The 16,669-nt window shown below is 38.8% G+C and overlaps 1 protein-coding gene across 29 annotated transcripts in view; it reads left to right on the top strand.

Annotated features, from left to right (window-relative positions):
* TBC1D5 (TBC1 domain family member 5) overlaps window positions 1–16,669 on the top strand; it is a 251,016-nt gene that overhangs the window by 142,426 nt on the left and 91,921 nt on the right. For 17 of the 29 annotated variants that reach the window (XM_083468057.1, XM_083468038.1, XM_083468052.1 and 14 more), the window contains 4 exons: window positions 2,169–2,257; window positions 3,250–3,300; window positions 3,393–3,462; window positions 4,482–4,654. In XM_083468057.1, the coding sequence (XP_083324183.1) occupies window positions 2,169–2,257; window positions 3,250–3,300; window positions 3,393–3,462; window positions 4,482–4,654 (383 nt within the window). Of the gene's footprint in view, window positions 1–2,168; window positions 2,258–3,246; window positions 3,301–3,392; window positions 3,463–4,481; window positions 4,655–16,669 lie in introns of all 29 variants that reach the window. The other 12 variants (XM_083468042.1, XM_083468059.1, XM_083468049.1 and 9 more) reach the window with 1 other exon arrangement.

The following is a 16,669-nucleotide window of genomic DNA, read 5'->3' as shown; positions in this document are numbered from 1 at the left end:
TAAAGGGGCCAGTTGGATCAGGACAACAGGTGGCAGAAGCTTGAAGAGCTAGAGTCGTACGATCCAGGAGAGGGCTCCAGTGGGTTGGATGGGCCTCATCTGGTCCCTAGGAAGTCCTGGTGTTGACTGAGGCTTGAACCACAGTCACATCATGGAAGCACCGACCTAACAATGAGGTGGAGTGAAGCGGCTGCCTCAGACAGCTGGATCCAGAGAGGCAGCACAGCTTGCTGCCACCCGCATACTGCCACCCGCTGCTGGTTTCCCACGAGAAGTGCTTCTGCATTGAATTCTGTGGGCAGTTCCCTGCCTGCCTGGCAAAAACCCTTGGAAGGGACCAAGAAGTGGTCAGTAGCAGGAATAGCAGAGGCCACAAAGTGTCCAGGCATCAGCCATTGGGCACCCCTAGCAATGCCTGTCATGCTCCTAGCAAGTCCGCCTACCCTCTTTTTCTCTCCCTGCTTCCTTTGAGCTGACTGCTGTGGCACTTCTGCCTCCTTCTCCTCCCTCCTCGCCTGGCAAATAGCATGGAGCTGCTGCCCTGTACCCCTCCCCCTTCTCTCCAGGGTAAGGTCCTCCTCTGTGCCCACCCTGGGATACAGTGGGGCTGTAAAATGATGCCTGTGAGCATGTACAGAAAGTTCTTCTGGGCTACTCCTGCGATGCCCAGGAGTGCTTCTCAGGTTCCCTGAAAGGGAGGAGCCCATGGGAAGTCAGTTGTCTTTGCTTTGGAGCCCTTAGGGGTGCCTTCCTTTGTCCCCCTAACCCCCTAGGGCTGGTTTTTAAGCAGAGGTTGGATGGCCATCTGTCATGTATGATCTAGCTGAGATTCCTGCGTTGCAGTTACGTAGACCGATTTACCCTTGAGGTCTCTTCCAACTCTACAATTCTATGTGGCTAAGTAATAGTGAAAGAGGATGACTGAATAGCGCTAATCAAAACTAAGTCTTCCATTGTACCTGATAGTTGTTTGACCTGTTCAGTTGTGAACGATGCCCCACCAGCTTCTGCTGAGCCAAGCTTTTATTTTTATTAACAATGCTGGGATTCTCAAAGGTATTATAGGAGCTAGATGCCCAGTCATTATTGATTTCTTTTTCTTTTGGAAGCTTTATCCTAGCATATCTGTTCATAAGCAGTCTTTCCAATATGACCTCAAGATATTTTTATGACTGAGTATGCAAGTTACTGGAATGAGCAAAATTTAGAGAAGGTTTAAACTTCTCTTTTGTATTCAAAAGAGTGCATTTAACATTATGAACTAGTGACAATTTAAAACTGAAAAAATAAAAAGATGCACTCAGCCTACCCAATATATAAATTTTCTCTTTCCACTCTTTTTATTCTAAACATTTTTTCAAAAATGACAGGTTTTATTTTATCTATTTCCAACCTTTCAGAGTACCTTCTGCTTTTAATGTTTACATTTAAACATACACATGGAAGGAAAATTATTTCTGTCTGTAACATTAAAGAAATAACCATCAACCAAGTACCCCAATTTCTTGCCGTTTCTTCTGAAGCATTTTAGATGTTCATAACCAAAGTTGTGATACTGTGTTGGTTAACCTGTATAAAATGAACAATTTTCTTTTGAGCAAATTTAGCCAATAGGTCTAGCAGATCTGCTTACCAGGGTTAAGAAGGGATTGGGCCCCATCTTATGTGACATTATCCATTATCACTAGTTTTAAGCTATGCGGATATGGAATTTTCATCTTAGCTGAGTGGACTGGAATGTATTTCTCTTAGGTTCCTTCTAATCCCATTTTCTAAAAGTATGTAAATAATTCTGTACTTTATAGCAATCATTGATTTTCCAATTTTGGGAAACAATTTTTGATACCATTCTCAGTTATCCTCTATGTGTGTCTTCACAAGATAGCTCCTAACTGCCCAATGTTTAAGTAAAACAATTATTCACATAAATATTGATGTAACTACTGAGTAATGAATTGTGGTCTACTAATTTTTTGTTCCATTAAAAAAAAAATCAGATGGAGTTCCTGTTTGTATAGGAAAGTAAACAATTAGTATTAGTTTCATTTACAATAAAACTATTAGATAGCCATCATTTTTATGCTAAGACAACTTTTTCTGGCTCAATTGGTGCTGATGTAGAAATCCCAGGCATGTGAAATAAAGTCTTGATTTTTATTTTGCTGTAGGGAATGCATGAACTCCTAGCACCAATTGTCTTTATTCTGCATTGTGACCACCAAGCTTATCTACATGCAAGCGAAGCTGCACAACCAAGGTGGGTATCTTGCATTTCTCCATACAAAACAAATTATTAGGGTATTGATCTCAAGCAGTATGTGGATCAACAAGCACCGCATGCAGTTTGCAATGTAATGCAAATAGTCAAAAACCATGTTTCAACAATGACATGACATCAGGTAAAAGACATATCAGTACTACTCTTTAAAGAGAGGTCCGTTAACCTGGTCCAGAGACCTTTTAGTCCTCTGTATCCCCAAGGTAGGAAATTCCTGATATCAACAGCCATTTGTTCCGCAGGGTGAGAGGGGAAGATCTTCATATACAGCATAGGATATAAAACTGCGGTTGCACGAAATAACATATGGATCATTAGAGTGTTTTATCATTGTCAGGGTCCAAACAACCCTTTATGCAAGCACTTCAGCATGCACTAGGGGCTGCAGCAAGAAGTAGGATGGGACATTCGCTGGCCCATGTGGTGTTCCACACATAGCGTTTTGGATCCTGGTCAATGTATGCAGGAAGAAAGTGTCAAGGTTTTTCAAAGTAACCATGTTTTGTGCATAATACCGCCGCTTATTTCCTTCTAGAGCTGTAGCCAGAGAAGAAAATGGATAAGAGGTGTCGTCACTGATTAATTGCTGCTAAAATGTGATAAAAATAGATTCTATTAAAATAAATTACTGCTTTGATAATTGTGTATTTGACCAGTAACAATATTTTTTGTTTTCAACGAACAGTGATAGATTGTGGAGTGATCAATTATTCTGGATCAAGCATATTCAAATAATACATTGTGGCACCCAGTAATTTGTTATTTGGAATAATTAGATGGTTACTTCATTGTAGTGCAGACAAGGCAGCTAATTTGTTTTTGATCTTTAGAGAGAGTAAGGACTTCATTTGTCTTCAGTGGAGTTACTTTTTTAATTACAAAGGCTAGTTGTACTTACTTTCAGTTCCTCTATAACTTAGCTTAAAATCTTCCAGAAATAAACTTTTACATGTTTTTGTTATTCTAAGCAGTGAGGAAATGAAAGCTCTTTTGAACCCTGAATACCTGGAGCATGATGCCTAGTAAGTTTCGATAATGTCATGTTTCTGTTACATTTCTATTATATTTGTATTATTATTAATCAAAGTACTTATCAAAAAACTTTTGTCTTTAGTGCTATGTTCATCCATCTTATGAAAACAGCAGAACACTGGTTTTCTACCTATGAGCACGACAGTCAAAAGGTACATGCTGATAAAAATCAAGTACTTTTTGAACTTGTAGAATATGATTATTAAAGAACAGAGGTATAATAGGAAATAAGACAGGAGTTAACATTTCTAAAATATGTTGAAACAAAATCTTTGAAGTGCTTTTTCCTGAGGTATCTTGTTTGAGAGTCTCCCCAAACCTTCAGCCCACCTTAGGCAAATGTAGTATTGCGGGATCTCTTTAACTGTGGTTAAGTGATAAGGAGTGGACTGTACAATTCTGCCTACCTTCTTCTATTCATTAGATGAATGTGTAATTGGATTTTATGAAACCTCCCAACTGTCATTGCAAAATAAGAAATTTTAGCAGTTTCGCTGTTATTTTTGGTCCTTGTTTTGGTGTATTTGGTGTATTTTGATGTCAATCTTCATAGATTAAATTTATACACCCACCCACCAATGACATTCTGGTCTGGAATGTTTGTCTATGAAAAAAATACCCCCTCAGTTGCTGGAGATAATATGTTGGTAATATCTGCATTCCAACAATTGGATATTTGTCTGGTTTACCAATCACATTAAACAATAATTAAAAATAAACTATGATTTAACAAGAATAAGTGTAGGTGCGTTCTGCTAATTGCATGCCCAGTTTGTTCCCCGCTTCTCTCTTTGCTGTGCTGGAAGCAAAGACTGGATTTATGCTATGTGTGAGCTTGCACTTGTGGTTTGTTTCCCCAAAATAAAGTATGATTGGTAAGCTAAGTAAACCTTGACTTCTGCTCCTGGTTTATTTGGAGAAAAAAACATGAGCGCTGGTTTGAATGCAATGCTAAGCCAGCCTCAGGTTTGTTTTCCTCCCAGCATATCAAAGACAGGAATGTCAGAGGAGCAAAATGGGCCCCATAACCTTTTCTCATTAAACCATAGTTTATTTTAAACTGTAGTTTCAGGTTACATACAAGCTGGACCTTTACTAAAATTTTGTATTAGAATGTGCTCTAATAGTATAGTTCATTTTACATTTTACTTTGTTGTTGTTCTTTCCTTAGGAGAAAGATGCAATGATGACACCTGTTCCGTTTGCTAGACCACAAGATCTAGGCCCATCAATTGCTATAGTAGCGAAAGTAAATCAGATTCAAGATCATTTATTAAAGAAACACGATATCGAACTCTACATGCATTTGAACAGGCTAGAGATTGCTCCCCAGATTTATGGACTGTAAGTCTTTTCTCCATTTATTTTACTTTATGTAGTGGATGTGGAATTTAGTGGAGCTGATTTCTGAGTAATGTATAGTTATTGTGACATTAACCTACACTCGAAAGTGTGACAGCAAGGACCCCTTTTCATCCCAAGGCTAGACATTTTTCAGTTTAGGGAGGTGCTACGAACTTCTCCAATTCCAATGCTTTTATGTCTACACTTTTGCAAGAGAGGATGGGAGGAAAACCAGAACAAATTGGCCTCACTGATGTAGCCTCCTTGGTTGCACCCATGTGACCTTATTGGCCCTGTCTCCTTGACCTCCCTACCAGATCCAGGAACTACTAGCTGCCACTTCAGAAACACTACAACAAAAGCAGGAAAAGAAGCTAAATTGTTAACGCTTCAGCTTTTCTGTTTCATTATAGGAACCAGTGACATTTGAACTGTGGCCAGTGACATTCTCAGTAGTATGATAGGGGTAATACATAATTAGGAGACTATAGTACCTGTAGGTGTTCAACAAGTTCTTGATATTCTCATATCTTTTTAAAATATAGTTTTGAATTAGGCAACATAGACTAGACTCTACAAAACTGGGGGAGATTTATTCATCTTAAGGAAACATTAGGCTGTCCTTCTTCTGTTGTTAATACTTAGTAAAAAACATCTTCATGGTGTGTAGGAAAGAAATTCTAGTGTCAGCCAGCTGTGTTCTTTTGAAGCATATAAATTCACCTTGCTCATTGCCTAACCGCCGGCAAAGGACTACAGATGGCTACATTAACTAATAGATACTGTTCATATTCCAAATTTTGCAAATAAAGCACCCTAAAAAATATAAATGAACATAGATTACATCCCTTATGAATGCTTAATATCTAGTAATGTTTATCTTGTTTAGTATAAAATAATGTATTTTTCTCACAAATATTGCTTTCATTGCAATATTTAAACTTAAAAATACTGTATTATATATACTGTACATTTACCAGCTTTTCTGCATTCAGAGCATTTCATTAAGAATAAGGCACAAGAGCAAAATGTCACTCTTTTGGAAACCTAGGCTAGACAGTGTTGAATAAGATGCATCAAGAACAATATTAGAACCTACCTTAATCAGACTTACATAAACTATGTACAAGCAAGAAACAAATAATGCTTCAATGAGCACAAAAATGAATAGAGATGTACTGCAGTGGATGCAATTTATGGCAGATTAAAAATGCTAAAATATAAAATGTGTAACACTGACAAACTGGCACAAGACAAATGCTTGGTTCCTCTGCAATGCCAAAGCATGTTTTCACGTTATGTGAATGAACCTTGACCAAACTTCAGGCCCTCATATGCTCCGTCCTCTATTCACATGCTGCAATAACCTCCTCCCTTTCTTTCTTATAGCAAAATATAGTTTGTCTCTATGTCTGCATTATTACACTATGGTACTTGCTTGTCTTGCAAATCATGATTGTATACCACAGTTTGATGAGTGGTTTACAATTATTGCCGTCACTTTTTGATAATGCATTAGTAATATGGAGGCATACACATAAGAGGTCAGTGCTGAAGTAGGGGAAATAGAACTGCAGAATGTAAAGGAGACATTCAGATCAATGTGGGAAGATGACGTTGGGATAGATAGTGGTAATCTGTGGTCTAACTTATGCCCATGGGTTGCAAGTTACCATAAATAGCATAATGTGGAAAAAATGAAAAGAAGAAATATTATCAAGTGTGATTACTAAAACAATTATTTCCCAACTAGAGCCTCGTGTGCAGATTAGTACACAGTCCTTTGGAATCTGCTGTAGACTACCACTGTAACAAAATGTCAATTGGAATCTTAACTTGTGGAATAATTTACCAGTAGTACTGTCAAAACAGTTAGACTTATATCATAGTGATTTGTCAGTTCCCACTATATTGGCAGTGAGAAAAAATACCTAGGTCTTTTCTCTTTCTAATAACTGTGTGCTAGTATTTGAAAAGTGCAAATGGTATAAAACATCAGCATACTGTAATTATTTTTGTCTCTAGTGCTGTCAGACTCCCCCCCCCCCCCAAATAATTTCCAGTACTAAGTTGAGTGGTCTCCTTAATTTTGTTAGTGTAGAGAGATACTATTATTTGATTTGGTATAAAGAAAACTATTTACTACCCAACAGGCTGGAAGAGGAAAGAGATATTGTGAAACGTTTCATGCTTGTATATTCAGTGACAACATAAGATAAAGTTGTGAATCACAGGAAAGGATATGGAATTAGAACAATTCTTAAGAGTTGGGAAGGACTCAAATGCAATGATGATCCAATCTAACTCACCTCACAGAGAACACCCAAAGCCATTTATGGTTGATGATTGAAATAGGTTTTTCCCTAATATACCAAATTTACATTTATGCTTTCCCTTAGTAGATGACGTGAACAGTTGTCATCAGCCTCTTTCTGTCATTCATCAAAATGCTTGAAGAATGTAGTTCCGTCCTTAACAAATAATTCCTGAGGGTACAGCCAACATTCCTTCAGCTTGACTTAATATGGGATAAATGTTTATATTAATTTTCTAGTCTTTCACCATGTTTCTTGAACTGTAGCACCCAGATCTGAGACTGCTGTTCTGAGAGGTATCTTAACCAATGGTGCCAAGAACAAAATTACTGCTTCCAGGGTCTTGGATGTGAAGTGATTAATACAGCCCAAAAAAGAAATGGTCCACTTGTACTAATGCACCAAATTGTTGATTTGTATTCTGATCATACATAAACTCTGGATTTTTCTCTGCAAAATTGCATCCTGGAAAGCTGGAATTCCAAGTTGTTACTATTTATTTATTTATTTGATTGATTGATTGATTGATTCACTGCTTGCTGCAGAAAAGTCTCTGACTGACTTACAAAGATTAAGAGCCAAAAGGGGCTAGCATAAATCAAAAACAGTACCTTCCAATCAAACCATGAACAATAAGCAGTTTAAAAAACTGCAAAAACTTACTAAATCATGGTGCTGAAACATGTGTTTGATTATGTGTCTTTGCTGAGCATTGGTATGGGAAATTGTTGCTTATTGACCAATCTTAGGTTATTCAGGTGTGTGTGTGTGTGTGTTTAATGTATTGCTTATATGCCCAAATGGCTGTAGTTCTTCATGGTTTTTATAATATCAGGGTGAGACAGACATTCTCCAATCTGCACACTTTATCTGAATGAAGCCTCTCCTCTTTCCTTCCTTCCTTAATATATACTAGTGAGTTTCTGTGGCGTTTGCCACTCAAGGTTAGATTTGACCAAATGTCTTTGTTGTCCCAAATACTGTCACAAAAACACAGGACTCCTAACATTGAGAAGGTTTTTGCTATCCCTTCCCCATCAAATCACCAAAAAATAGTTAACAAATGTAGTAGGTCGAATACAAAAGTGAAATGAAGCCATCCATTCATTATGTTACGGGCTTATAAAGCTCAATGAATCACTTGTGTAGCCTCTATCCATTTAGGCTGGATTTAAATTAACAATGTTGACAGATGTGCGTCTCCTTATAAACTCCATATGGCTTGAAGACTGCTTTTGTTGCTATTACAATATAGTATGATAAAAAATATAGTATGATGAAAACAATAGTGCTATGCAAAGGGCATGTTAAGGGAGAGAACAGCTATTTGCTTGTTTGTTGGTTGGTTTGTCTTCCTTCAACCAAGCACACTTATCCTAGGTAAATTGCTGATCAGAAGGTCAGCAGTTCGAATCCCTGCAACCTAGCAGTTCGAAAGAACACCAGTGTAAGTAGATAAATAGGTACTGCTGCATCAGAAAGTCAAACAGCGTTTCTGTGCACTCTGGCATTTGTCACATTCCTCTGTGCACCAAAAGCGGTTTAGTCATGCTGGCCACATGACCCGGAAAGCTGTCTGTGGACAAATGTCATCTCCCTCAGCCTGAAAGCGAGATGAGCGCTGCAACCCCATAGTAGCCTTTGACTGGACTTAACCATCCAGGGGTCCTTTACATATTACCTTTACCTTTAAAGAAAGGCATATACACATAAATGGGACACTGGCCTGTGGAGATCAGTGGCGTCAGCCCTTTCACTTCTACATCATTTACTTTGGCTGGCATCTGTATGGGAGTTCTGCTGCTTATCATCAAGATAAGCGTAGGCATCCTTGCAGAACTACCAAGTGCGCAAAGGAGCATGATCAACAGTGAGGGAATACAAAAGAGAGTGAGATGGGATGGTTAGAAACATAGGTTAGCACAGTATCTGAGCCTCCTGCACCATGCCAAGGTTTGTGTATGCAAAGTCAAATTGCGGGGAAGAGTTTGGCTTTAGCCACCCACTTTACTTGAAAGAGCTAGTTGGGCCCTGCGCTTGGCATAAGTGCAGCGATTCATCCTTTTTAAAAAACAATTATATCCCATTTTCCTGCTTTGGAAGCATTCATAGCAGCCAACAAAAATAAATACCAAAATGCGCCTAAAAACCAATGAAATGTAATAAAAACAATTTTAAAAACAGATGAAGATAAAGCCAGTAGAACAAGCAAAGGGCATAATAGCTGTTGTGTCTGCAAACAAACGGAAAATATTTAGACAGTGCCAGAAGGTAAGGAGAGAGGAAACAGGTGGACATCTCTGTGAAGAGGGTACAAAAGCCTGGACACAATGGCTGAAAACGTCATTTCCCACAACCCCATGTGCATACTTTAAGATGCTGAGGGTTTGCAGAGCAGAGCCTCAGTCAAAGGCCTCAATTTATCAAAGGATGCACATATAGATAAGGTACCCAAACTACCATATCTGCAGTATTTGTAAAACCATCTTTTTACATGCCATTTTGCTTTTTACATGCCATTTTGTGTTTATAAAATGATCTGCTTATAAAAATGCATAGATGTCTTACTTCCAGATGAAATAAAAGTCAATGAAAGGATTAGACCCTATAAAATGCTGACAGATTGAATATTCAGTGTAATTGTACAGTTATATGAGCTAACAATGATTAATGCCCTAGATTAAATGGTATTTAAATGTTAATTTCTCTGACCCTTAAATCTAATAAGTTATAGTGCAAAGTAATTATTGCGAGCCACTTTGTGCCTTGTACTGTTGCTAGCACTTGTAGTACAAACACGAGGGCAGGTGTTGTACACAGCTACAGGAGAAGTTTGAAGGGAGCTGTTAAGTGAACCAGTCTGTGCTGTTTTCCCCCGTGCTATTGTATGTTCTGAATGATTATTATTATTTACTTCAAAAAGTGAAGGCAGTGTTTTGAAACCAAAGTGTTGCACTGTGTCTGTGCTGCAGAATAGACACATGAGAAGTATAAAGTAAGCTCCTCAGTGGATCACTAAACTGGCGCTGCACGTGTGCTCAGTCTCACACAAACAGAACGCACGTAAATGGGGAGTTGCCTGTACAGTGGTACCTCAGGTTAAGTACTTAATTCGTTCTGGAGGTCCGTTCTTAACCTGAAACTGTTCTTAACCACTTTAGCTAATGGGGCCTCCTGCTGCCGCTGCCGCCGCTTCCAAAGATTTCTGTTGTCATCCTGAAGCTCTTAACCTGAGGTATTATTTCTGGGTTAGCGGAGTCTGTAACCTGAAGCATATGTAACCTGAAGTGTATGTAACCCGAGGTACCACTGTACTCTGTTTCCAGCAGTCTCTAGTCAGTCATTCTAGGAAGCTTGCAAATCCTGTCCGCAGCAACTGGCATTCAAAAATACACTGTCTCTGCATATGGAGGTTTCGGTTAGCTGTCGTAACTAATTGTTAGTAAAGCCAAGCAAACCCACAAATTACTCAGAATATTTATATTGCCTTTATAGGTTGTTATAATTTAGTCACAGAATCTGTATGTATTCTAAATTCTATCAGGTATGCTTCCTTTAGCCTTTTGTGCAGCGGAGGGCTCGTGTGTGTCAGATGAAAAGAGATAATGTAATTGATATTCTTGAGCCACTTTAGCTTAAATATGGATTTAGACTTTGTTCAGTAATTTGCTTTCCTGCATATGGTGTCAAAAGTGATTGGTATATAAGTAGGATGAAAGATGGGTTGAGAAATGGGAAGTATCCATTTGAGTTCTATTCTCTTGCCACTTAATTATATGCTGAGATGTTAATGAATAGAACTGAGTAGCTGTGAGGATAGAATACAGATTTGTCATGTTACTCCTAGATGCAGGTGATGTGCCTTCAGTCTCAAGTGCTGAAAGTAACATATAGTCGGAATAGATGCCTGGCAAGTAAACTTTCATAGCACCTCTTGTCAAAATGTCCTGGGGGTGAAAAGACTGCCAACTTTAACATTGCTAAGCACTGGAAATTAAAGTGAAAATCTGGACTAGATGAAGACCTTTGGCCATGTGAGTTTTTATTATGAATATTCAAGAAATATATTCCAGGATATTTGGAAGACTGTTTTTGCTACTCTTTGAATTGTTATCTTTGATGTGACTGCACAAGGTAGCATAGTAATCTTACAGTACTGATCGCCACAAGAATGGATCCTTCTACTAAGCTACCCAGGAATGATGTTACAGTGGTACCTCGGGTTAAGAACTTAATTTGTTCTGGAGGTCCGTTCTTAACCTGAAACTGTTCTTAACCTGAGGTACCACTTTAGCTACTGGGGCCTCCCGCTGCCCCTGCTGCGCGATTTCTGTTCTCATCCTGAAGCAAAGTTCTTAACCCGAGGTACTATTTCTGGGTTAGTGGAGTCTGTAACCTGAAGCATCTATAACCCGAGGTACCACTGTATATGACTGCTAGTGTGAAAAAAGAAATAACAAAACAGATGTACATAAAAGGAGTTACATGAGATTTGTGGGTCATATTGCACAAAAAAGGCAAATAAGGCAATAAGTTCCTTAAAACATATATCTTTAATCCAGTTATAATGGAATTGTTTGCCACAATCTGATAGTATTGTTTTGGAAGCAGTAGAAGAATCAAAGTTGCATGAAACTTAATTTTTACTTTGAGGACTGTTGTGATTTAGAAGATGTATGCCACCAGCATACATGCACGGGGTGAAAGCTGGTCATAGGCTGCTAGAATGAATGTCTCTTTCATTCGCACAGAGTTAATGCTAGGGAAGCATACTATAAAAGGATAATTCATAGTTTTGACCTCAGTTTTCTCCAAACCATAGTAGGAGTTAGAACTTTTAGGAACTTCACTCTCGTGGCTGCAGAATGATTTTAACAGCATATATAGATACTTGCTATATCGTAAGACTGCTTTAAATGATTCCTAATGTAGCTGTGCTTAGCTAGTGATAAGCAAGCAGTATGTTGGGTAACAAGTAGGTCAATCTAAGCGACCACTTTGGGCTAAGATGAGCAACAAGCCAATGTATAAGGATGCAGCCTTATATCCTTGCATGTGTATTTAGAAGAACTGCATATTGTTGGTCATTATAGGCAAACAGGATGCTGAATTAAATGGACCTCATCAGAACTGCTGTTATAGGTAGGCAAGGTCCATTCATTCATTTCTTTTCCTCTAGCCCAACCTAAAATGAAGATCAGTCTAGCTCCGTATTCAAAAAGGATATTTTGATAAATATTTTTTTCCTACAAAGAATCAGAAGCATAAATGAATTGGATGGATCTTTGCAGAATGAAGAAAACAGTTATATGTGTAATACAGGGTTGACACTATTTTGGCTTATGCAAATATAAATGAAATAAAGTGGAAGATTTGTCGGGATAATTATATGGCAATCCATTTAGCACCCTGGAAATAGGATCACTACAGCCCTTCAGGTTTAGACTTAAAGATAATACAGTGAAGATTTGTCTGCGCAGACTAGTTACCTTTCTCTCCCCCCCCCCCTGCATGTGATTGTGTGGATAAACTTCAATGTGATCTAGTCTGTTCACATGGGAGGAGAAAGAATGCACGTTTTCAGGCATTTTCTTGGAAATGACTACTGGGTACTGTATGTTGTTAAGTGTTCATTCCAGTTCACACATTTCTCTTCACAATCCCATAAATGGAAAGGATCATATTGGGGGGGAACGTACCCTAGAAATCACTTAAGAGTTTCACCACTATCGTCCACAGGATGTAGATTTGCATCCACAATCACTTTATAAAGTTAAGATAGTCAAGGAAATCTCTCCTGAACATATTAGGACCAGTAAATCTCCTAGGAGAAATACTGCAAATTTGTAATTTAAGAGTAAGCTTTTCAAAACAGTAACTCTGTTTTAAATCTGAATTGCATATTAAAAATGTGTGTTACTAAAGCCTTGATATTATGTAAATATGTTTAATCTTATTTAAATTTCCTTTTATACAGTAAATTATTATGATAATAATTTTTAACATTTATAGACTGAGAAATATATTCCAGTCCTTTTATAGAACTAGGAATGGAGATCTGTACGATTGTCGTCAGTTCATTTTTTTGCAGCATGTATTGTTGGGTTTGAATAATCACACGTCAGTGTAAACAAAGAGCATATGTAATGGGGGGGGGAAATCCTGCTCTGTGAAAGCAGTATCGTAAATTGTGCTACCATTTAGAATGGGTGAGTCACACAATGGTTTTCATTAATCTTGCGGGGGGGGGAGCGAGTTTCCCTTTTCCACATCTGTCAGGATAGAAACTTTAATGAGGAGCCTGCTTTAGTCAAACTGAGAGCAAAAGTATTTAAACCTTCAGTATCTGTTCTGCGCTAGAGTAAAACTTTCTTAAGACCAATACTGCACCGACTAGGAATCTCAGTACCGCTTAAGAGTATCTGCCGCCACATTCAAGGAGCAGAACAATACAGGATTGTGTTTGCAATTGTGGGAAGGGATAACCTGATGGAAGTATATTGTATGGAATGTAAGTTGTGTTTCCCAAGTGTTGACAAACTTAAAACCATCTCTAAGGGTACACAGCTTTTGCCTGCAAATTAGTTTGGATCAGTTTGGGGGTAATTAGGGATGTTTCCACACTAATTGACAGCCAGCACGTGCTAACTGTGCTTACTAATGACTCATGTTGGCTTTGTGTGTTTGTGTGTGTGTGTGTGTGTGTGTGTGTGTGTGGCTGTTGTTGGTTGAAAATACCAGCCGAACACTACTCCGTTATCCTAGAGTAAACTTACAGACTGCACAGTTGAGCTATGATCATGAGTGGCAGAGAGAGGATTTTAAATCGGCATCAAAAAATTATCTCAACAAAGACTGTGTATGGGAAGGATCTGTATTTATGGGAATCAGATGCAGATATGCCAAAAACTCTGAAGAGGCTTAGCACAACCATCCTAGCATTGGCACCGCCTTCTGACATTTGTTATTGCCATGGTTATGTAGCGATGTGTGTAAGTGTGTTTCACTGACCTGCGGTATCACTCCAAGAAGAGGAAATCATTATGCAGGGCAAACATTGGGCACTTGAGATATCTTGGACTCCCACTCCCACCATGCCTGGCCCATTGACATAGTGGCTGGGAATTATAGGAGTTGTGTTCCAAAATATCCAGAGAGAACTAGGTCGAGGAAGACTGCTGCAGGATGTGACCCTCAACCCTCACTACTGCCTGCAGGAAATCTTCACTAGACAACCCAGCTACGTACTTGTATTAGTATGGTTAAAACAATATGTTAGAGAACTCAATTTGTTTTGCTAAAATATGCCCCCAGAAGCTTATTAATAAGAATAACTTGTTCTTTTCTAAAAAGACATCTTACAACACATTCAGGTGACAGTGGGAGGCATAAGACCAGTTTTTCAGGTCTGCACAACCGTGTTGCCTATTCAGTGTGCTTCATGTACAAGGTCATTATAAATATAAACTGCAGTATGTTCTGGTGAGGCCTACTGCAAACACTGTTGAGACGTCCTGCAGTCACATTTTTCATATGCGAAAAACAAGTGTGTGCCTTTTTTTGCTAAACATTTGAGGTGTGCTTTTATATACCTTTTATGCCAGTGGTGAGCTTCTAAATGGTGCTTCAGAATTATGTTATTCAGCCTTGCCTGTGACATCACCAAGCAGCTGTGTTGCATTATACTTAAAATAGCATTAAACCTTTACATTTTAAATGAATATTTTTCTTTGCAGTGATCTAGAATGCATAATAAGCATCTGTGGGCTATGCAATTAATGTCACTTGTGAGGAAGGACCTTCATGATGCACAAGGGCTTCAGCACTCTTAAATTATGATTCCTTTACTGCACTCATGGGATAAATTCTATATCCCCCAGATGCTTATTATGTATCTTCTATGTCCCTTAATTCCTATTAGCTGGATTAGCAGTTGTTGTGATGTTGAGGTTTATGGTAATTTAACTGGGATTGTTCTTACAGATCAATAAATAAACTTTGCAAAACTTAACTCTGTATTATCTTTCAGCTTTGATGCATACAATGTGCTAATAATTTAACAGTATGTACGAAAATATTTACTTACATGAGCTTGAGACGTTACTATGGAAATACAGGCAGGCCCATCAGTATAACTGATTGATTGAAAGATGCAGAGAAACTTAATACAAACAGTTAAAATACCATATTGTAATGAAAAGGAATAATTTGTTAAAATTACTGTTATTGCTCCCAGTGGTAAAGATTCTTACTATATTATGTGTACAACCCATGCATTAAACACAAAAATGATGGCTCTAAAGCTATTTTAAAAACACAAGTTGAAATGAATATTTGTTTGTGGGCTGATATTTACTAGTTATCTTTTCCCTTAATTCTCAAATGTTTTGAATTTTACCTGCAATGATATTGCTTTCTATGAAAGCAGAGTAGATGCCAGCTGGAAAAAAAAATCTTGAAGAATTATATGAAATCCTCGATGTATAGCCTATTCTGGCAAATTAAGTCAAGTAAGTAAGCCCCACTGAATTCAGTGCAGCTTACTACTGCATAGACATGTACAGAATTGCTCCATGAAGCCAATGCAGCCATTTCATAGAAGTGTTTCCTGGGCTCATCCTTATACATTTAATAAAGTTTTCCCATTGACATCATAGGGGGTTTGGCTCCACCTGGTGGATGAAGGCAGGAGAAGAACTTCCTGGGAAGTAGGCGGCTCCCGTTCAGTTTTTGCTCTTGCCTTCCAATGATCCAGTCACATCGCCCTTTGTTACCACACTTTTCTTCATCTTTAGGGTTATTTATTCTGCTTCTCCTTTAAACTATATATTTTTTACTTTTCTCCTGTACCCATTGTTTTTGTACTCTTCTTTCCATATAGTCTTCCCTTCTCTAATGAGACAGAATACCTCCCACCCTTTTCTGTTTTAATCACATCCTTTCCTAATTCCTTTTCTCCTCCTCAAACAAGAAAAAAAAGACCCCAAAAATCATTCTCAGGGGGTTTCTGCCATGACACCTTTGTAGCCTCACTGATTTGCTCCTGGACATGCACCTTAACCCCAAAGTGTTGGGATTTCAGCCCAATCAGAGAAGAAGACTGTCGCTGTGGCCTCTCCACATCCTCATGGCTCTGTTATCCCGGTCACATGGCAAATGTAGATTCTAGATTGTGAGCTAGACAGGTACAACCCACTGAAGCAGGCCCAGCTGAGACCTAGGAACCCACCTCTTCCTCTTGAAGGTTGCGTATGGCCGTTCCAACACAGTCACCCCTCCAGCCGCTTATCAAACAAAGATGTTTCAGACCAGCCTCTACCAGTGACACTGACTCCACAGCAGTTCACAAGGCCACCAAAAAGACAAAGCAGCCTAGCAGCAGGACGAGGCCAGGAGAGCTCACCACCTTGGAGAACCGGTAAGGTCATAGCCACTTCTCCCTCCACCTACCTGACAGAGTGCAGTGACTGACTCAGGCATGAAATCTCTTCCAATACCCTGTGGGTTCAGCCTGGATGGCTAGTAAAATCCATACTCCAGTTTTCAGTCAAACAGGATGTTTCTTTCGGCATTGCAAGGCCAGTCGCGAAACAACCTCAACCAGCAAGTGATTGAAGGGTTGGCACATCAAATATGAAAAAAACAAACCACTTGTGCATTGTAGACCCAGCTCAACTACAGCCCACCCACTCTACTACCC

Source organism: Podarcis liolepis, assembly GCF_965112155.1.
Source record: "Podarcis liolepis genome assembly, chromosome: 12".
NCBI lineage: Eukaryota > Metazoa > Chordata > Lepidosauria > Squamata > Lacertidae > Podarcis > Podarcis liolepis.
This window is presented reverse-complemented; position numbering and strand designations above follow the sequence as displayed.